Genomic DNA, 22,861 nt, shown 5'->3' with positions numbered 1-22,861 from the left:
GTTCTTTTCAGGTCGACTGATATTTTTACGAATTTGGGAAATTCTTGTTCACAAAATTCACCCTTGGAATAATATTTTTAACAAGAATATGTACGAGTAATTGAATAATTTTAACATAAATTAATGATATACGGATATTTACCTTAACGAGCGACCTTTTAAAAGATTATGTAATAAATTACAATTAAAGGTACCTTCCAGTTAAATACTAATAATATTACACACATAAAGCCTATGAGAATATTAATGTCCATCATTATCCAAAATAATTTGTTATAAAAACAAAAAGGCAATCAAACCGAGTCAAATGGAAAAGATTTTTTTAAATTTTCATTATAAATCAGGCTGTACTATGTTCTGACAAAACGTTGTTACTTCTCGTTTAATTAATATTTTTCGTTCAGCACGATGGGTGTTAAACCTAATTGGCATGACGTATCAATTTTGCTCTGGCTTTTATAATACATTTGTATTTTTCTGACTTTTATTAGTTGGTTAACTTTTTGAATATCGCCTCATTATTAATTAACTTTGATCGTTATTACATTGAGAATCGCCAGACTATAAGTAAGCAGTAAAATATTTCTTAAACACTAATAAATATAAGATACATTTATGAATAATGTTAATGAGTTGTTTGATGTGATGATGCTTCTGAGAGATGTTCTTACTGAAAAAGATATTTTTATTGAGGTTTATTAGCACAGGAAGCTTGTGATCGTTTATTTGAAACACATAATGATATGTTGCTTTACGTACAAATCTTATATACGGGTAGTCTCTTCTTCTAACATGTAGGTAAAATTCTCGTACCGCGGTGTTTGTAGTCAGACTCCTCCAAAACGGCTTGACCGATTCTCATGAAACTTTGTATGTATATTGGGTAGATCTGAGACTCGGTCAACATTCATTTTTCATCTTTTTTTACGTTTAAAATGTTTTTTTCTACACCATTAAAAAATAACGCCTATCTGCGTAAGATAGTAAAAACATAATATTTAAAATAATTTACGAGTGGAGAGTGGGAGAATTTTCTATAACTCGTAAAGTTTTAGATTATTTTAAGAGTACTTTCGGATTGAGTTTTAAAGCCCACTCTATTTTAAAGGCTGAAACTGTTAGTGGATAAGTTTAGTGTACTGTTTTTAATTTCTGGATTAAGCATCCGCAATATAAATATTAAAATGGAACGTTATACGACTTTCCAGTGTATTTTCAGTTATTGTAGTTCAAACAAATTAATTCCTGAACTATAGGTACTTGAAAAAATTATGATTGGTATTAAAACTTTTTTAGTATGTCATGTTTTTTTTATACCAGAATTGTTACAACGTTGATGAATAATCAGGTGTAACTAGTCAAAATTTGAAAGCTGCATACAGTTTTAGAAAACTTTGCACTTTATAAAAGTAACGTTTGACGGGCCTGTTGGTCTAGTGGTAAGTGACCTTGACTGCTATACCGGAGGTCGTGGGTTCGATTCCCGCCCAGGACAAATGTTGTGTGATGAGCATGATCATTTGTTCTGGTGTCTGGGTGTAATTTATGTATAATATGTATGTATTTAGAAATATATAAGTAAGTTTATCAGTTGTCTGGTTACCATAACACAAGCTCTGCTTAGCTTGGGATCAGGTAACCATGTGTGGGTTGTCCCAGGATATAAAAAAGGATATATAAGTAACAACATCAAGCTCTAATCCACGGCTGTCCTTTTCAGCTTTACCTAGTAAACGTAACTACTCGACAAACGCCCTACAATACGTAATTATTAATAAGAATCGGTTTTCCCATCCTCTATGTAGGGTGTGCACTATATACCTCAATTCAAACTTGTACGACATAACACACTTCTGCCTACCTCCCCGGGGACTCGCCGTGAATAAGTAAATACATCTAACCATTGTTCCAGCTCAAGTTGTTCGATTAGTCGCGAGAAGATTGAATCAATAGCTATTCAATTTTGTTTTATTGGTGCCAATAACATTTTTATCGTTGAAGGCAGTTAAATGAAATGTATTTAATATACTCTTAAGCAAGTTCCGCGAATGGATTCTTATTTAGAATACTTTGAACTTTTAAATGTAGAATTTGAAGACGTTTTGAAGAAAAATAATTTATTTTTTCAATGTTAACGTCGGTAAATATAACAGCAATATTAAATACTGCAGGTTTTTTACTTACAGATTAAAACGGATATTTTTTAGGTTAAAAGCATTGTTGGCATTGTCGATATCAAATTCCATCAAAACTGATGTACTCTTTTAAACGTGAAGAAGAAACGAAACTTAAATACACTACGAGGATGAAGTCATTTCAGTTGAGAGACAGTAACGAAACTGGGATGTAGCTGGACTGTTCTAAATTCTAAAATATACCGGAGGCACAGACTAGTAATTCTAGCACTTACAACGCTCGGCATTTTATATTGGAAATTTGATATTGAAATGGTCACCCATCGAATTTATGGCTGCATCAGCCATTACTTAACCGCGACTTTAATTTTCGTTTTAGCGGCTACTGATATACCACTGGCGAAAAATCCAACTGTATGGTCATCACGGTTCATATCATAGAGCCGGACAGAAGGACAGAGAGAGCAGAGCCTTATTAATAGTTTCATTTTTGCGTACTTACAATAACAGTAGTTATCACATGGAATGGTTTTGCTAGAGACATTTATTTCCTAAATATGAGTTGTAATATGATGTTGATTGAACAAATAGCTCTCCAATCTAGTATGTTTGATATCCGGTCGACCAGACTCAATCCAACTTCATAAGTCAAGTACTAGCGCCAAATAAAACACGAAAATGTATTTAGGGTCCCGCTTCAAAATTGTTGAAACAAAATCTCGTTTTAAAATGAAATTCTGATAGTAGGCGGTTGTTTGGATTACCCCATAACGGATAAATCGATAGTATTATTATTTTAATATGGTTTTTCGGTACTTTGTCTTTGATGTCATCTTAGCAACTTCACAGAAATTTCAACTGTTTAAGTAACACGGGCAGAAAAATATGAGTGTCTCCATAGTAATGTCTGTTTTAACCCTTGGTTATGAATCCAAAAAAATAACATAATAACTAAATGTAGTTTCGTTTACAAAAACTAAAATGATTTAAATCTGTTTTTAATACTTTTACTTTTAAGAGTTTTATACCTTACGGAACCTTCTCACAACTCTCCTAGTATTTATTGTAATGTAAAATAGAAAAAGGAACAAAACGGAATGAAGACTGCCAATAAACGGGGAGCTGTTCAATAGACTCCTTTTGGTATTGTCTCCCCTTTCATTTAACAGAAATAAAAGTATTGCAGGAGTCCTATGTAAACATCTCTCTTCGATTGTTCGGGCGATTGCCTTTAGTGGACGTTGTGGACGTGGTATTGACCTCCAGTGACAATTATTTGTTTGGTCCTGCCTGCCTACCGCCATCCCGCAATAAAATTGTTCTTGAGAAAGCGAGATGGCACATTATGAAGCGTGTATCGGCGTCTCTCTTTCACACGCACCATAATCGAACATGAGAAGGAATATGGTGGGACTTTGGTCTTTAGACTTTCGATAAACTACCTTTTGTGATATTATCACTCGTCCAATAACTTTTTGCTTGATGCAGTTTTGGAGAAGGTTGAGAAACAAACGTCACGTCTATCTTGTCATGAATAATTGAAGAGATATTGTCTTACTTACTTTGGCAAACAAAAATCATGTGTCAATATTAGTGCACTATGTTTCTTTACGTCATGGTCAGTAGCTTTGACTAAAAAGAATACAAATGAAAATTAACAATAAATACATGACTTGATTTGCTTAAATGATTAATTCGTCAAAATTTATCTCAGAGGTTTTTTGAGATAAGTCTGACTGATACTGATCCCCGTTCAAAATCTAAAAAGATATTAAATCATTTTGCACAGCATCAAAGCTATAATACTCGTATATGATATCTCCTCGAAATATTTGAAATAAAAACGCCTACGTATAAGCTTGAATTAAAATCAAAATATGATAAAGTAATTTGTTTTTCAGTCACAAAGTCAAGTGGTGGGTTCAACTTCAGTTAAGAATATCGGATTAAGGTGTCGCATTAAAGTAAAGAGTTGAGCTCTTATGTTGGTACCTTGTGAGCACGCATGCCTACACTCGTTAATTATGGATGGGATAATACTAGTACTAACAATGGTTTACTTATAAGTAAAGATTGTTGCACCCTGTATATTGTTACAGGAACGACGGACATGTTTCACTTTCACCCCCTACTAGTTTCAAATGGCTCTATCGGTTTTTATCAAACATATCTAATAACACTCTCACATAATTTCACCTTTAAAATAAAGCGAACTAAATTGAAATCGCAATCCGTTCGAGAGGTATGATGCCAAGGATAGACGGACAAAGAAACACGTCAGACTTATAACAGCCCATCTTTTGCGTCGGGGGTTAAATAGTAACAGCGAAGCTTTTTTGTAGATAGCTATACACTATATGCACTGTGTTTGTTGATTTAACTCGGGAAGTAATCAAGGGACCTTCCACTACATCTTCAAGTAAAACTTGCTATTGCGGAAAAGAGATGCCACTCTACAAAGTATCATGCGCTGTCTCTCTTGCACAAACACATCTGTCTTGCTTTAAGAGGAGGTGGTACGCGCTTAGGGTTTGAATAATACTCGAAGAGACGACAATTTCATACCTGATTGAGCATCGACTGGGTTTATAAGACTTAGATACTGAATATTCAGATTGCGGGTCTTAGCATTTTTGTCTCATGCTTTAATGACTTTTGTGTAGTAAAAACTGATTGCACTTTGTACGTTTTTGCATCCTACAACTTCTTTAAACACCGTTTTCTAATATTACTCATTTCGCTTGTTCTACATCTTGCGTATAATATATCATAAGACGTGTATATATTATTACGGTACGATTTACAGCTTATAGAATGTTTGTATGACATAAAACGTTAGCCGGAAACTTTTAGCCCAGTTGTGATGAGTCCCACTGTGGAGACTGTCCGATGCGCCAGTGTGTGTATGTGTGACTGTACAGGAGCAATACATATGTGTGTCTAAGTGCAATGAAAGTTTCGATGTGTGTGTACACTGCATATGGACGGCGCGCACTCGAGGGAAAAGCTGTTAGCTTTTCAATTATTTTCGTACGCTGTTGGTTCCGGATAGTTTTCTGAACTTATATATCTGTGACTAAAATATTTGTATTTGTTTTTATAACACTTTTAGTATCGTATTGATTTGAAAAATAGCTGTGGTTAAAACAGGTTTGTGTTTCCTCAAGCTTTATTATGATATAGAAATCATCCCGATTTCGTAGTATGAAATATTGACCAAATAATTACTTATTTATCTGGATGAATTTTGCATGCAGATGTTATATTGCACATGCTTCTACTAATTCGTGGCAATCTTTATCTATTAAAAAATCCTAACTTAAAATATTAAGCGCGTCGTTAACCCGCGACAGTTCAGTTCAAAAACCTTAATTTCCTTTTCATGGATTTTCAATTGATAGTTAATGGATAGTACAGCTTGTTTAAAGATTTGTAGAAGTTTTTGGAGCTTCTAAACGCTGCCGTTTAACTCACGCGAGTATTAATTAAGTTAGTGTGTACATACTAGAGCTATTACTGTTTTTTTTTATGGTGGCCCAAAAGGCAAAAGCGGAATCTCTGTTATTGAAGCTCGACTGTTCATTCGTCAGTTGGTTACCTGGATATTATCTCATAAACCGTTAAAGCTAGACAGTTAAAATTTTCACAGACGCGAGCCGATGACTGTGTTTCTAAAAACAATGCTTGAGGTTACGCAACAGTCATAATTGCTATGTAGGTGACAAATATATTTATTTAAATAAAATACAGGAATCCAACTGATTTGATCTCTTTCAGTCATTTTGTACGGGATCTTCAGTCTCGCGAGACAGACTCGCACTTGACTAGTTTTTTCTGACATAGACGTCTATCGCAGCTCTATCTAGCAATAAGTTGTGAATTACGATTCGGCTCATTTATTTAGTGAGTGGTTGGGTTTGCTAGATAGAGCAGCTGCAATCGCATTGCTTGGAGACTTCGACAAATTTACGATATCAGATAGAGAAAATTCATTGAGCATTTAGCCACTTGATTAAATATTAGAAATCATCGCAGCTTTATTTTCAAGTTCATTCATACTTTATGAATGAAACGCGGTGAAGTGGTTCGGTATTACAACTTAGCGATTAATTAAGATTTATTAGACCGACATTAATTGATATTTGGATCGTAATAATACGGGTGCAGAGACCTAATTAAGGTTTATCTAATGGTGTTATTCGTCTATAATTATAAATGGTATTCAAAGAATTGAACACAAGGTTTTAGATTTTTAAATATGTTAATAAAAAATATAAATAGACCATTAAATCATGTTTCAAAATTGTATTTATTAAAATTATGCAAGTAGCTATTACTTATACAATTAAAAAAAATAAACGTTTTCATCTCTTTATTTTCACTCGATTTTTAAGTGTATACATTTTGTATCACTGCGAAAATATAATGAAAATTGAAAGCTTTCACTCTGTCATTGACCCCACCTGTCTTACCAATTATAACAATTTATATTGGGCGCTCTCACCGAATGTACCTCGTTAGGCAGCGCTTGGAGTCGGCGCACTTCGGTCAAGTTCGGCTAACTTCGGCAAAGTTCGGGTGCGTCATGAATCGGCTTCGTTAAGGGATTCTGTGACAATTAAGATGAGACTAAATAAGTGGGAAAGTTATTTGTATAGATGTCAAGTTAGATAAGTGTAAAACGAAGTTTCTGGTTTTTATTTCCGTGTTATGATCATTATCCTATCCTTATGAAATTTATTTTACTTTGAAACTGGCAGAAGTGCAATAAGATTTAAAAATGTTATTACTATACAGAATCAGCCTTGCCTAACATCAAGTATGTCAATTATTTCGCCCCTAAAGCATGTTTTTGTAAACAAAACAAACAAAGTATTTATAAGTGTTCTAAATCTAATCTCCCGTCTAAGACCTTGATCTCTCCAGCGCGGAAATAACAGAATCGATATTATCTAGCAGCATACAGACAGGACAGATTTAGATAATGATCGCGAATTTATAAAGGTTCTTGGTTATGTTGATAATTTATTCTGCTGTAGGTGCTTCACTGGATTTCTCCTAAAGGGCTGGACCGATTTGAATATTTTTTAATATTTGAATGTGTGCCACCCTGGATGGTTTTAATTCACACATCTGTCCAGAAAACAGAAATTAGCCTGATCAGTTAGTGATAATCTATTTTAATATCCTAAATCGGGTAACTCAGTCCTTTTTTATAGTTTCTGAAGACTTACAAATGTAGTTAAATAAAACATTTTCTTCAAGCTTATACTTTGAAAAAAATATAGGCAAAGAAAATTGCGACTAATGCTCATCTCGCGCGAGACTAAAAAAATTAACACTATTGACTATATTTACATTGACATGACTTGTTATTTCATTTATTTTCGGCACCTAAAGACCTGCAGAATAAAAATCCGTTTACGTCACAACATAAATTAATTCTTACTTAATCGTAACATACATAAACGTAAACGCTTAAAAAGCCATTTTACGATGCATTTAATCACTCTTTTAAATCTTATTACAGCAGTAATAAGAACCAATTAAAAGACATCATTTTATGGCTCCTAAAACACATATTGTCTTATCAAATTAGATTCAGCAGTTAATGTGTTTATGTGTTGTTCAAGGTTATAAGAAATAGCGAAGACAGTCACTCACTTTTTTACACAAGTTTTAAAACTTTTTTTTTATTATTCTGAATTATCTTTCGAATTCGAAGTATCGTAACGAAACAAAATTAAAATCTACGTTAATCATCAATTTTCTTCATTGTTATATGGAACTCTGGAACTTGCTACAACAGTTTGAAAGGCCCAGTGTTTCTAGTTCCTACAATATATAAACAATCTGCCTCCGCTATCTCTGTAGCCGCGCCACACAAAGCGCGCGTCGCAACAGTTTCCCCAATCTGTCCTACTTGGGGCTTTGTACTGCAACTTCTGGTGCCTGACAAATGAGAGACGGGTAACTTAATTCAAAACTGAGGCGGCTAATTAATTTGAAAGGTGAATTTAGTTCATTTCTTTATTTAAAAGTTTTTTTTTAAATCTAAGAGACACAGCGGTTAGTAGGGCACAGCAGTAAAATAAATTTCTGAAGTGATTTTCTTATCGGCGTTGGAAAAAAAATACCGCCACGCGTCTTATTTTTTTTTTAAATCACAGTGATCTAATAAAAAGTATGAATATGAGCAGATCCCGTGTCTCGAGCGGGGTCGAGGAGCTATATTTATTTATCTAAGGCATTCTGTTACCGTATTTTTGGAGTCGACCTTTAAATAAAAATTAATTGAATCAACATAAAAGTTAGATCTAAGGGATAGCAATTTGATGTTATTGTTTTGTGTTATTTTTTAAATACTCCTTCAACTTATTTATAAATACAAAGTTTTTTAACCTTTAACTTATTTATACAGAAAGGCTAAATTTATTATTTTTAAAATAGTCATTTTTAAATGCGCAAAAAATAATAAAAGTTTCTCATGTACATGAACTTTGTAATTCGCAATAAGTTCCAGTGATATTTTGGTATAAAACCAATAAAAAATTTCACACAATACGAAAGAAATCCCGAATGCTCTCTCCCTCTTTTTAACAATAAAAAGAAACATATTCCAGACAAAGATTAAAGCAAACACCCTTTAAACTATTTCCATTCATTTGCCGATAAAACTGGCTGTAAAACCCAATTGAAACAAACTACTAAGTGTAGCTTAGCCCTTAGACTCACGCCGTAGCATAACTTCGGGGGTCTACCACGGAGCAAGACAGCGTCATACGTTGTAGAGCAGCTTCTCTCTTACACACAGGCGGAGTGGCTTTAAGGGGTGGCGGTAGGCCCCTGAATACCGAACTGCAGTCTAACGTTTATTAAAACTGAACTCCCGTTAAGGCATTCCGGTGAGTCTAGACGACGTAATAGTATCACCTAGGGCCGTGTAAATATTTATATATTTCCCCCTTCAACTATCAAAAGCTTTTCAAATAAATTGTATATCGATGAAGTGATTGCCATTTATTTGAAAATATACTGTTTATTTTTCAGTTCTGATGACGATTTGTCGATAAATATGAAACGGTAAAAAAGCGAGCCACATTGCCTTGACATTGAACTGCGTAGCAAATATGATCTGCTACGTCGTAGCATCAGAAGTCTGCTACGGCGTAGAGGCAGCGCTATCTATTGTTCTGCAAAACAATAGCATAGAAATTAAAAGTTTGATAGTAGTGACTATTGAAATGTCCACGAAAACAAGTGAGGAAACGCGTAGCAAAAATTCTAGTTATACTTGTTACACAGTATACGAAGGCCTCAAATTGTATCGAAAACATAGTCTGAACAATACTTGAGAACAAACTGTAGCATTACATATAGACCCTTTCAATTCAAAGCGTCAAGGGAAACCTGATTGGTCGAGAAATCCCAAAAAGAGGCTTATTTATCTTTTAGACATTCTCGATACTTTGATATCTTTAGGCCCTGAAATAGGCCTTTTATCTTTTGATCATTTTATTCAATTTAGGAAAATTGTGCAGATGTAGAGCTTATGACATGAAATTGACTTGTGAAAAGTTATTGAGGTAATACCTGACTGAAAGGGTTTCAGTGATTTATGAATGCTAATTGGTTGAGAATCTCGTTATTATTCATCCATTCGTATTTGTAAATTTGCAAAAAGAAAATGAATTACAAGACTCTTGTGATCTCCTTGCACGGCGGTTCAATATAGGCGGTAGAAATTTGACACTACTCACTTTCTTTCCTGAAGAGGTGGATGCCCAGGCCGATTCCCCCGAAATACCAAAGAAACAGCTCGGATTCAAAATAGAATAACTCATAGTGAAATAACCTTAATAATTTGTAATAGATTTACAACCCAACATTGATGTAATGTAAAACAAAACTAATATTGGTCAAGTCATAAATAAAGAGAGAATACGCGTTTGTAAACAAAAAAGAAAAACGCATTGAGTTTGAACCGACGACCTCTAGGTGGGGTAGGTCAGAAATGTGACATCATACCGACATATAATCTGAGTTGAAACACACCTTTGAGATTCTCATGTGAAATCTATTAGCCAGAATGTAGAAGCTATAAATTTGCTATTGCTAGTTATTAAATATGATTCTTAAAGTAATCTAAATTTTAATTCCGAAAAAGAACTAATTTCTTTTTTCGTAATTTGAATAATGGGTTTAAATCAAAATTAATGCCAAGCACATCATAGTATATTGACTCTAGGTAAGTACAGGGTTCCAAAATTTCATTGACGACGAGTGACGATTCAGTTCTGTGAGATATCCTCCGAAAATTCAGGGATTTCTATTTTCACAGTTCAGTTTTATTAAAAAGAAATGAACGGCAAGATTGTCCAGAATTCTGGACCCATAAATTTTATTTGACTCTATATTATGTTGCTACAAAATAAGTGTGAAAATATAAAAATAAATGAAGACTGTCATAGTGACATATAGCTCTATTAACATACCTATTACCCGTTTTAAATCACACGCGTGACCTAATGTGTTATTGCTGAAAAAATATCTCACCTTCAAAATTGAACCCTTGTTCTCTCACGTACGGCGACTTAACGTCTTGACCCATTGTACCCCAGTATCATAATACAATTCACAAATAATTTGATACTAGAATAAATAACAGAAAAATAATCAAGACAAATGTTGTAAGCCAAAAGCGCGGCAAAGAAGCACGCGCCGCAGTTGTCAAATAAATCTAAAAATGGATTGTTCATGAAAAGGGGGCTTGCAGTAAGCCCCTGTAATAGTAAAAAAGAACTGACAAATATATTTTATTTAATCACTTATTCCAACTTTTTTTTTAATGGTTCTAAGAGAGTGCTTCTATTAATGGCACAGATTTGAAGTACCTAGTACTGTAATTTGATACTGCCCTACATAAACTACTATAACTATTATTTTGAAACAGTTACAAAAACTTCTAGTAATCGCGCCATCATTCAAAGAAATACTCATATAAATGACGCTTCTCACTTTAAATAGCTCTGTATTCCGAAAACAATAAGCAGACTTGTTCTAACGACCTAGATTGTAATTTGTGACTGAAAGAACTCATACTAGCACATTTGTTATGCGCCTGATAAGATCACTTAAATCTATTAAGAGTTTGCTAAAGTTATTAAAGGTAATCCATTAAAGATAAAGTTGGGCCTTTTTATGTACTTCAAATTACTCTAGGTTGAGTAAAAACGAAAGAAAGTTTGAATATTAGTAGTTGAGAGTTTTATTTAATGTTAAAAATATGCTGTTTGGTGAAAAGAAAAAGTATGTTTTTCTTACCCAGGGTAATAAAATATTAAAAAAAAACTTTTAGAAAAAAATATTGTAGAGTCAGTACGTCTTAATCAAATTGCTTGAATCCATTTTCATTTCAAATTCGGTAAAATATATTCATGTATAAAACTTACCGCTTACCAATCTACTTTATCCGAACTAATCGGGGAAGCAGAAACATTAGCGTTTAACTTTCCAAAATATAATTACCATTTGACTTGAACTTTCGCTAATATTTTATACCGCTATCGTAATAAAATCTGACAGTTATCACTTGAATATCTCTCGTGATTTATTTGCCATCAAGACGATAGACGACAGCTTGTTAATTGACTGTCAAGATTGACGAATCGACTTGTGGCCGATGCACCTGAATATCGCCACCGTTTCTCATATGATATGCGATTCTCGTCCGTATTGATACGAAATAGAGTTGTTAATTTAACTACTAGTGACGTTTGACTGTGGTTTTGGATTTAGGATATACATTTTTTCAGTATAGCGACATATGCTGTAAATATAGTTCAATTTTAAGGCTTCACTCTGAGATTATTTAGTTTTTAGTCGAGTGGTTGAAACACTGACAACTGTACCAGAGATAGTCGGTTCGAGTCCCACTTAGGACAAAACTTTGTGTGATGAGTACGATCATTTATTCATGTAATCAGTTGTCTGGTACCTATGATTAAGATTTGAAACGTTCCTTATCAAAAGATTTTTTTATTTTGAGGCTAGATGCCTTTTTGTGTATCTTAATCTTATTCTTTAGCACTAGATATTTTAGTATGTGATTTAGAATTTTCAACAGGACGTTATTAAAACTTATACTACAAATTCTCTCGCTTAAGACCATTAATTTTTTCACCATGTTATAGGAGAAACAGCGTTGTCTAATTAAATAAAGTCACCCCGTCTATGATGAATCTATACCCGTATTTGAATGAACCTAATAGAGTCATATTGCATAATTACACTGTTTTGTAAGAGTGCTCACGTACCGGACTGGGGGAAAAAATATGCCAAAAATTATATTTTGTAATTGAATAAAGATGTGACTTGAGTTTAAACGGCGAAAATTTTGTTAACATTAACTATTAAGAAATGTTGGATAAAAGAAAAGAAAATACTTTAAGAAATTATACTAATACGCGAGTAGAATCAAATAAGTCCCAACGGCTAAATAAATATCGTTACTTCCCCTTATTTAAGTGCATTTTACAACATCAAAGATATTTTTTTTCGTTCTACAAAAACGACTCTTGCATTAAGGCATGTAATCGTTGTGTTTTGAGGGGTTTCACAAACATATTATTTATTCCCAGCTGCTCTATTTTTACCTGTAATGAGCAAAGACTGCCAGTTAAATAAATAGATATTAGGCTAGGAATAAACCCCCATTATTCTTCTATTAAGTTGCCCTTTAGACACCGAGGGGTCAGTGGTCATTGTGGGCAGTCCATTGTGGGCGTAAAACTTTTTGATTGTCACACATTTACTGTTTTTCATTTATTAGTTGGAAATCTCCCAGCTATATACGAGTTTATAAATAGAACCCTTTATGATACTTAAAGTTCACTTGTGGAATGGCAACAACGTAAAAGAATAAATATTCAAGTTAAACATAACAGTTTTTGATCGCGAGTCTGTCAAATTGAAAATGATTCCACGTGAATATAAAATAAACTATCATTTGCTACTCCTGGTTATAAACTATCAGTGTACCAAGTTTCGTCTAAATCCGTTCAGTGGTTCTTGTGTGAAAGAGGAATGAACATCCGTACATGCCAACTTTCGCGTTTATAATATTGGTAGGAATTGAACTCAGATAATCCGAACAATGACACATTTTGCTTTATGCGTCTCGTCAAAAACAAAAATGCATCAACAAATAAAATTCATTTTACAATCCCATACCCATAACATAACATAATTATACCTACGTCTGTCTGCGGTCATTCTTAAGAACGAAAAATAAATCTGGATTGTTTTACCGACGGTACTTGTCTGTTCACTTACCATACCAATGGGTTATGTCGGAGATTACGTTTTATCACACACAAGCATTCCTTCCATGATTCATTCTTTGCATGCCCACACACATTCACATTCTCTTAATGGAAAAAGCACTTCTAGTACAAATATTAGGGCTACTATTCTATACTTAAGTGTAGCACAGAATTTTTTCTGCTAAACCCTGATGATAAGAAAAATAATATTAAAAACACGGACGCAATTCTTAAAATCTCTTTAAATCATGTTATCAGCAAATACCAAGATTGAATGTATAAAAAATTAAAATAGATTCATTATATAAAACAATAGAACTTTAAATACCTAATACTATTGTTCCCATTATGCATTAAAAGAAAACCTTATGTTTCTGGCACTTCTCACGACCATTGCAAAGAAACGCAGACACAAGGGGGTAAAGATCTTTTAAACGTCCAGACAAACAGTTATGCGGGAACAATGTACCCAGACATGAGAGGTCCGAGGTAGCTTTACGGAAAAAACCACAGAGACCAAGTGTTTGAATGTAAGTGGCTTTACTTGTCCTGGCAAAAACCACTGAGTATACTGGACTGCATAATGCTGTGTTGATAGAAAGGTGCTCGTAATAGCAACAGTGTTTGCACTGATGTCGAATATACTCTATTGCAAATGAAAATGGTGATGCGCTTCGATAAAGCACCTGAAATAATTGTGCTTTGCCTACTTTTTAATTGTATTGTTGTAAACCAACTGTTGCCAGCGGCTTCGCCCGCAACAAATAAAACATTTATATCGGGATAAAAAATATCCTTGTGCCAAATTTCATCCAAATAAGTTCAATGGTTTTTGCGTGAAAGAGTTACAAATATCTATCCATCAAAATAAACTTTCACGTTATTATATTAGTAGGGTAATTGCCTTTTTTTAAATAATCGAGAGGGTCTATCATGAAGCAGTACTATTGCGGGTGTCGGAAAGAGATGGCGCTCTATGCCTTGTACTGCGCTGTCACACTTACACGACCAAAATAATAATACCTACTTTAAGGCGTCGTGGTAGAGCCTTTGCCTTTTTAAATTTATAAAAGGTAATTAATTACTCAAAAGTAGTTTTAAATAACACGGGAACCATTTTTTTTTAAACTTTGATTTTTTACTATGGTAGTACACGAATTTGCACTCACCATAAACCGATACAAACAGCACACATAGTAAAGTTTAAAGCTTTGACTGGCCGTATGTTACACGCCAGTAAAACTCCTTAGTAACGAGCTATAAACATTTAACGTACAGACAACATCAAAAGTAAATCAAAATTAATATGTTGAGACAGACGATGCAGTCAAAGACCACAAAGTATTTAGAGTACCGACGTCCGAAAGTTCATTCAAAAGGAGAAACGAAATGTATGAAAAAGTGTTTATTTTTTTACTGTCAAATGCTTACGGAGTGTCTCTACAAGTTGCCAAGGGTTCCATCTTTTAAAATTACGTATTTCTATAAATAATACTATAAATAACGTGTAGTTAAATAGCATATTATTTAATGTCAAAATTCACACTGTTTTGCAGAAAATTTGCTTTTTCATTCAATCTACGTGGAGCAAGACAAATATACTCACAAACACACAATCGCTTGTCCCACCTGGGGGCCGAACTCACGACAGTGGATTTCAGTGGTGACCTATACCAGTCGGCTATCCATGCAGTCATCAAATACTTTAAGGAGTAACTTACTCATACCTTAAACCCACTTTATTTGTTCGTATAGTTTTTGGGTTACAGGTATACCGATAGACAACAACGAACTCTATTTAGGACATCAGAATAGCGGCCGACCGAGCATTTAGCCTTAATATGGGATGTCGCGTATATTTTACGAGATACCCGAATGTCTGACGAAAGGGGTAACGTTTTATAAAATTAGCTTTTGATGTCTTCTTTTATCAAAGAGCTATCGAAAATTTTAAGTAAGTATACAAATAATATATCTACATTTTTACTTCCAAAACTTTTGAAAATCAAAGCTATACACTAAAAACAGATCATATTTTGTAGTATTTTTTAGTTTTGTGGTTTCTTAGTGACTTCTCGCTTTCCGAAGAGAATTAAATACTACCTACTCAGGCTACACAGTAATATCAATTTGTAAGATCTCAGTATTACATTTTATTCTGAAAATTCCTCAAACACAATTCAATAGCTTTGATCTTTTTGAATAATTTGACTTACAGTCTCAACTCAGTGTCGTGATTGGACGACCAATCTAATAAATAGGAACGACTACAACAGAAGATTTGTGTTATGAAACGAGTATAAGGTATTTTGAAGGAATGTCTGGTTTATCCGAAAATGCAATTTTTTGTACAGAGATACATTTATTTGCAGCAGGCTCTTTTTGAATTGATATAAAAGTATTTTCATTTCATAAAAGAAAAATCTAATAAAAGCGGTGGATGGACGCATAAAATGACGCTAAATGAATTTAGGTTAGAATTATTTTAGTAAGTAGCCATTTTTGCTACACATTATGACTATTTTTTTGTTTATAATAAGATAACTTGAAAGATTTAATTTGGAAAAAAGTTTTAAAATTTCATTGGAATCGTTTCTGACAAAAATAAGTTCAACACTTCTTGCCAAATAAATCATGCTTGGTTGCACTACCGCAAAAACAATGAATTTTGGACTTTCCAAGACACAGACTAAGTTAATATATTTTTCTTCAAGCTGTTCCAACGTCACGGTAAGATCTCCGGGGTCAGGGACCAGACTGAGCGGAACTATTGTTTAAAAAATGGCAAAAGCTATTAATTGATGATGTAGTGGAAACAATGAAGATAATCTATCAAAAGAAAGTTTTTAAGAAGGTTCCTAAAGGTTGCAAGTTCAATAACTTCTCTTAAAGTTTCAGGAATTAAAAGTATGGCGAAAGTATAAAGCGTGCGGGGAAATACCGACTCTATGGCAGATTAATTAATGAACTATGCTAGACTTTGATTACTAGAATCTCTTTAATTTGTACCAGACTTTGTGAACTAAAATAGATAATTCTCGTTAAGCTTTTGTAAGTGCAGCCAAACATACCATGAGTAAAGATATTCAACATTTACAAAAAACTCTAAAAACGTCGCGATTCTGACAATATTTGCACTTAACTCAAACAATTCAACAAAAAACTCAGTGTGTGAGCGAAAACATAAAAATACATTTATATCAGCTTTTTTTTTATTAATTTTAATATAACATACGCAATTGGTTAAATTTATTTTACAGAGTAAAAAAATAGAAAACAAAAACTAAGCAAAGAGTTTTGACGTATTGTTCTCTGTTCTTTAATTTATTATTGTCCGACTTTAAAACAGATTATAGTAATAAATTATTGAATTACGGGACTCATAGATTCGTAAGCTATTGTCATATTTCAATTTTGTTCTATTTACAATAGAATTAATAACAAACTAATATCTAGTTTTAAAACTTTGTTAAGATTAAGCGTAAATAGAAAAAAAAAATATAATGATGTTTTGAAAACTATTTTGGAATGATTAATTTTGTTTTCTATAAATTCGATTATTTGTGGAATAAGGATCGAAGGCAATGTTATCCAATAGAGAATGGAAGTCTGAGTGAACATAAAACTGTCTAGCTATCACGGATCATGAAAACAGCCTAATGACAGACTAATGGAGGGACTGACGGAAACCATAGAATAAGGGTTTCTTTTTACCCTTTGGGTACGGAAACCCAACTAGAATTCTTCGCAAACAAGATAGGAAGCTCAAGAATAGATAGCTTACCTGATACCTACTAGTTCTTGTAATCAATCGATATTATAAAAGTAGATATTGTTTATTAATAAGCTTACCTGATGAAGCTGTGATGGGGTATTTGTAAATCTGTTTATTTCTTCGGACAGATTTCCAAATAATATTTTATACTTATTTTTTTTTATTCGTAAACGAAAAATAAAGGGGTTAAAAGTGACAAAAATTCTCGTGTGACGTCACTTACCAGTACGCGCTTTACTAGCAATTATTACTAGCCCTCACTACCATACATGTCATCATTTTAAGAACTTTTAAACTTCCTAAATATTAAATTTTTGGGAATATTTCTGATGGACGAAACATATTTCTACTATGAGATTTAAGTCGAATACCTTATTAATCATCATTTTAATTTTCATCTCAGAACAAAAATTGTATAATGTGTTGGTGTTACATAAAACAAATGTGTCATAAATTCTATATAGTCGCGAGACGTGCACATATTATGTAATTCGCACATTGTATGCGTGGGACAAGTACCGACGAGATTTATACCCCTACTAGATTTCGCCCGCGGCTTCGCCCGCGTCGAAGTCGGTTACATCGCGTTTTCAAGAGAACTCTTCAAAAGTCCGGGATAAAAACTATCCTATGTTCCTTCTCAAGGTCAACTCTATCTCTGTACCAAATTTCATTAAAATCAGTTCAGTGGTTCAGACGTGAAAGCGTAACAGACAGACGGACAGAGTTACTTTCGTATTTATAATATAGTAGGGATGATATAGTGTTAGCTTATTGTGTTACACAATACTGACGGCTCAAGTACATTAGGTCGCGATATGAAAGGTTAGCCACTAACGCCGCGGTCAGAGGATGAATGGGAACATTTTCTATTGTAATGTGCATTCATTTGAAGTTGATAGTAATCTTGATACACTTAGTTGTCACTTATTATGGAGTGAATTGGGTTTTGAAGGGTCAGCAACAAGTGATTATTGCGCAACGATTAATTTGAACAGTGAAGTTGTTGTTTTTTGGAATTTTGGGTTTAAAAAAAAATTAAGGCAACTTCTGATTTAGTTAAACTTATATGGACTATGCCACGCCAAGTCATACGGGCTATAAGTCTTGAAGAAAAAGCAATAAGATTTAAATATTTTTTGAAAGCCCTTTTTTACGTTTTATAAAATTCGCCTCTTTACAAGAGCAACGTGACATCTCATAAAAACGTTTTTTTTTTTTATTTGATATTCAAAACCGCGATGTCGAATTTTATTTTCTACAAAAACGCGGTATTTTAAAAGTGAATGTTCGAGGAGCTATGAGTGAAAGAGACGACATGACCGTGGCAAATGGCGTTATCACGTTGTCTCTTTCGGTGTGGCGCACGACTTCGACAACGCGACGCGTTAGTTTGCCCCGCACGCGCAACGAGTGAAGTGCTCCTGCTTTTCACAAAAAACGTGGCATCACGAGTATACCACGTTTTTAGTGCAAAGGTATGTTTCTTGTTGTTTTTTACTTTAACTTGATTAATGTGATATTAGTTATTTAACTCGTTTTTGTTGTAAAACTCATGAGTATTGAGAATGAGATTATGAATATTGTCACATTATTGATGAAAAAGTTACAAGTTTTCCTTGTGATATCTTTGAATGTAACCATGTTGTTGATGAATCGTTTTCAATTACTGTGGGTTATTTTATTTTACATCACTATTTTTGAAAACCTTTAAGTTTTGGATTATATCATGCTAAAATGTTACATTATACATGCTAAAATAAAGTAACTTTTACGAATTTGTTTTTCAGATGGCATCACGATCTAGGATGTTAGTTCAATTAGCTACAGGTGTTAAAAATAATTTAAGTGTACAACAAAGTGATTCAAACTCTCAGATAGATACTTTAACACAAGATGAGAATGAAAATGCCAAAAGCTCGACCAATACATTGCAGACATCAACAGAAGGTATTTTTTTACTTGTACTGATAATATATTTTTTTATTCTAGTTATGTTCCTATAATTTCATTATTTCATTCCTTTTTGTAGACAAAGACATCGCATTAGATTCCATCCGACCTCGTAGTAATTCGACTAGTAGCAGCGGTTCCTCTAGTTCTAGCAGTTCTTCGAGTTCTAGCAGTTCTTCAAGCAGTGGCCCATCTGTGTATCAAGGTAAGTTAATTTATATCCCACTTTTCTCACAAAATTCGAGGGTAATTGATCAAATCAATACCACACCACTACACTTCAAGAATTTTGATTGCATTTATAACGTTTCAGACAGCGACGACTCAGTAAAGGATCCTGATTATGAAGCCCAACCAAAAAAACGTGCTGAGTATTCTTCTGATACTGACGTGGAACAAAATATCACTACTAACTATATAAACATTTCGGATGATCAACATTTGGTAACATCTAATATAGTTTCAACAAACATTGAAAACTCCGAGGAACCACTTTCGTCTACAAACGAACATGCTATGGTATCCTACGATCTCGGTGTCATAGAGAACAGTGAATCTTCTGCGATTGAAAACGTAAGTAATGGAAATGCTGTAGGTCTAATAGTGTATAATTCTAGTCCAACTAAAACTGGTAAAAAAAGAAGACTAAATGTAGCAAACTGGAAAGTCAATGTAGCTAAACGACTGAGAAATAGTGGGAAGCCTTATCAATCTACCAAATCAAAAAAAAACATGCCAAGTCGTGAATTGAAACCTTCTTGTAAAGATAAATGTAAATTTAAATGTGGGTTTAAATTTACAGAGGAGCAAAGACAGACCATTTTAAATGATTATTGGAGCTTAGGTGCAATAGAAAAACAATGGACGTTTATTGCTAATAGCGTAGACATAGTCATCCCAAAACAACGTTACGTTAAAGTTGATTCGGATGGAAATGTTGCAACTATTCGAAACAACAACAACGCTTTCTTTTTGACGATTTCTGGTGAAAAAACAAGAGTTTGTAAATTGTTTTTCAAAAATACTTTGGGGATTAATAATCGACCCATAGAGACTGCTTTGAAAAAGAAAAATAGCAACACTAATATTTCTTCCATGAAAGATAACCGAGGTACTCATTCAAACCATTATGCAGTGGACGAAAGCATTAAAAATGGCATCAAATTGTTTATTGAGTCTATACCGAAGATTGAGTCACATTATATCCGGGCTAACTCAAAACGAAATTATATTGATGGTAGCAAAGCTGTCACAGATCTTCATAGAGATTATGTAGAAAAATGCAAATCCCAAAACGTCCCCTATGGAACCTACATTACATTTTATCGTATTTTCACACAAGATTTTAACATTTCGTTTTTCACTCCTAAAAAGGATTTATGCGATATTTGCGAAGCCTATAAAAACATCACAGATGAAGAGAAACAATCTAAGAAACAAGATTATGAATTACATCTTAAGGAAAAGAATTTGTCTCGTATTGAAAAAGAAAAAGATAAGAACAACAAAAATATTTTAGTAGCGGTCTATGATCTTCAAGCAGTGTTCCAATGCCCCAAAGGAGACATCTCAGTTTTTTACTACAAGTGCAAACTAAATGTACTTAATTTAACAATTTATAACTTACAAAATAATTTAGTTGAGAGTTATGTATGGGATGAGTCTAACGCCAATAGAGGTGTCAACGAAATAGCTACCTGTGTTTACAAATACCTGGAGAAAATTTCGGCAACGGCTGAAGACCTCGATGTTGTCTTTTATTCAGACAATTGTGCCGGACAGCAAAAAAATAAGTTCATGATCTCAATGTACACTTACGCAGTCAAAACTCTGCCAAATCTCAGATCAATTACACACAAATACCTCGTTAAAGGACATACGCAGAACGAGGGCGATTCAGCTCACTCTCAAATAGAGAGAGAAGTTAAAAGGCAATTGAGATCAGGACCAATGTATACACCTGACGCATTTATCGGGGCTATAAAGGCGGCACGGAAAAAAAGCGAGCCATTTCATGTTAATGAAATGTGCTTCGATGATTTTTTTGATTGGAAAAGTATATGCACTCAAATGAACTTTGCAATAATGAAAGATGAAGACAATAATCCTGTGAAACTGGCTGGACTGAAGATGATAAAAGTTCAAAGCTCTGATCCCGATGCCATATTTTTCAAAGAATCGTACGCTGACGAATTATTTAAGAAAGCTATAGTGGTGAAAAAAAAGAGAAATCATAATAGTCAAAGCATTAATTTAGATTTGCAAAAGGCCTATCTTCAAAAACCTGGACAAGCAGAGCGAAAAAAAGCTGATCTCATGGATTTGGTCAATAAAAACCTCATTCCTAGATACCACAAGCCATTTTACGAATCGTTGTAATAAGACTGATTAAGTACAAAGATTTTTTGAATTGTATTTTTTAGAAATATTTAATTGCTACATTCAAAATGATAGTGTTTTTATTAGTATTAAGAGAATTTGTGATTCTATGTTTATGAAGGGTGATAGCAATGTTCCTATTTTGAATTTCTAAGTACTATAAAACTGGGTGCCATAATTGTGTTAGAACTTAGAAGACGTTAATTACCATTAGATAACTTTAAGTACAGTTATCTTTTTGATTTTTTATTTGTATGAAAGTAATTTTTTAGTTACCTTATAATTTTAATTAAAGCTAGTACTAAGTACTATGTGATTGATTGATCTCTTGTTGATTATTGTGCCTTAAACTAATTTTATGGTGTAAGTAAGCCATTGTTTTCGTAAATTTGATTTTTTTTAAATACAAGATTTTTATTTTGATAGTGTGTTTTATTCAACTTATCACACAGCGTTACACCTAAATTTAACACCTTCAATGTGATACATCAATATGTTACAAGCATTTTTTGTCATATTTTCATTAAAAACGTGACATGTGTGTCTGTGTTTTTTTAAATCAGTTTTTAACTTGTTTCATATTGAACTGAGTTTTTTTTTGCATATTTTCTGAAAGCACTTTAATTACCGCAACAATTTAATTGTTTTCCGACAGTAAAATTGACAATATTTTAGAATTTATCAACGCTTAAATGTTTAAAATTGCTCTCCTGTAAAGTTGTGGTTTATAAAATATCACGTTGTTCTTGTAAAGAGGCGATGTTAATATTACTGACGTTTCTATTTGATATACATATCAGATAAGAGTTCTTTTAATAATTTTGTGTTATCAAGTATGACCCACCTGTCACCAGATCTTCTCTGCTTACCATGTAGTTTTGCGATATTTTGAAGTGCATTTTCTCGAAACCTTTAAAGCACGTTTCACACAGTAACTATGGGCTCATTTTTTTCCAAATTACTGTTACCACTGTCATTATTTTACAGGTTATTGTTGAAACTGATTTTTAACTTGTATTCAGGCCACAAATGAACGATTGTCATACAAATGACAACATTAATCTGACATTCTCAAACAATGTTGGCCTAAAAAAATATCAATTTTCATGTGTTATTGATTGATGACAATAATGTGTTTAAAAATTTATGTTACTATAATGATAATGAGGTTATATTTACACGTCCCCATTAGTGTCTGTTTGGGCTACAAGCTCTTTAGATCATAAATTAAGGTTTTGTAAGCGACAGGCATTTGTTCTATCACTAACACATTTTTGAGACGTTTACTCGGGATT

At 33.4% G+C, this 22,861-nt stretch overlaps 1 protein-coding gene across 2 annotated transcripts; it reads left to right on the top strand.

Moving 5' to 3' along the window:
• Nucleotides 1-18,409: 18,409 nt before the first annotated feature.
• On the top strand, nt 18,410-22,126 carry LOC113496431. Of its 2 annotated transcripts, XM_026875639.1 has the most exons (4): nt 18,410-18,712; nt 19,025-19,184; nt 19,267-19,392; nt 19,501-22,126. In XM_026875639.1, the coding sequence occupies exons 1-4, from the start codon at nt 18,566-18,568 to the stop codon at nt 21,564-21,566; spliced, it is 2,499 nt and encodes an 832-aa protein (XP_026731440.1). In that variant the 5' UTR covers nt 18,410-18,565; the 3' UTR covers nt 21,567-22,126. The 2 variants fall into 2 exon arrangements, with proteins under 2 accessions (XP_026731440.1, XP_026731439.1); XM_026875638.1 differs by having other exon boundaries at nt 19,267-22,126.
• The last annotated feature ends 735 nt before the right edge of the window (nt 22,127-22,861 follow it).

The sequence above is a fragment of the Trichoplusia ni genome, chromosome 8 (genome assembly GCF_003590095.1).
Source record: "Trichoplusia ni isolate ovarian cell line Hi5 chromosome 8, tn1, whole genome shotgun sequence".
Taxonomy (NCBI): domain Eukaryota; kingdom Metazoa; phylum Arthropoda; class Insecta; order Lepidoptera; family Noctuidae; genus Trichoplusia; species Trichoplusia ni.
The sequence above is the reverse complement of the archived record's forward strand: the minus strand, read 5'-3'. Positions and strand labels throughout refer to the sequence as shown.

Bases quoted from the DNA above. Each gene is read 5' to 3' on its own strand.
- LOC113496431 (XM_026875638.1), top strand. From the start codon at position 18,566: ATGGCGTTATCACGTTGTCTCTTTCGGTGTGGCGCACGACTTCGACAA. The intron at 18,713-19,024 runs GTATGTTTCTTG...TTTGTTTTTCAG, and splicing joins ACCACGTTTTTAGTGCAAAG to ATGGCATCACGATCTAGGAT. The intron at 19,185-19,266 runs GTATTTTTTTAC...TCCTTTTTGTAG, and splicing joins ATTGCAGACATCAACAGAAG to ACAAAGACATCGCATTAGAT.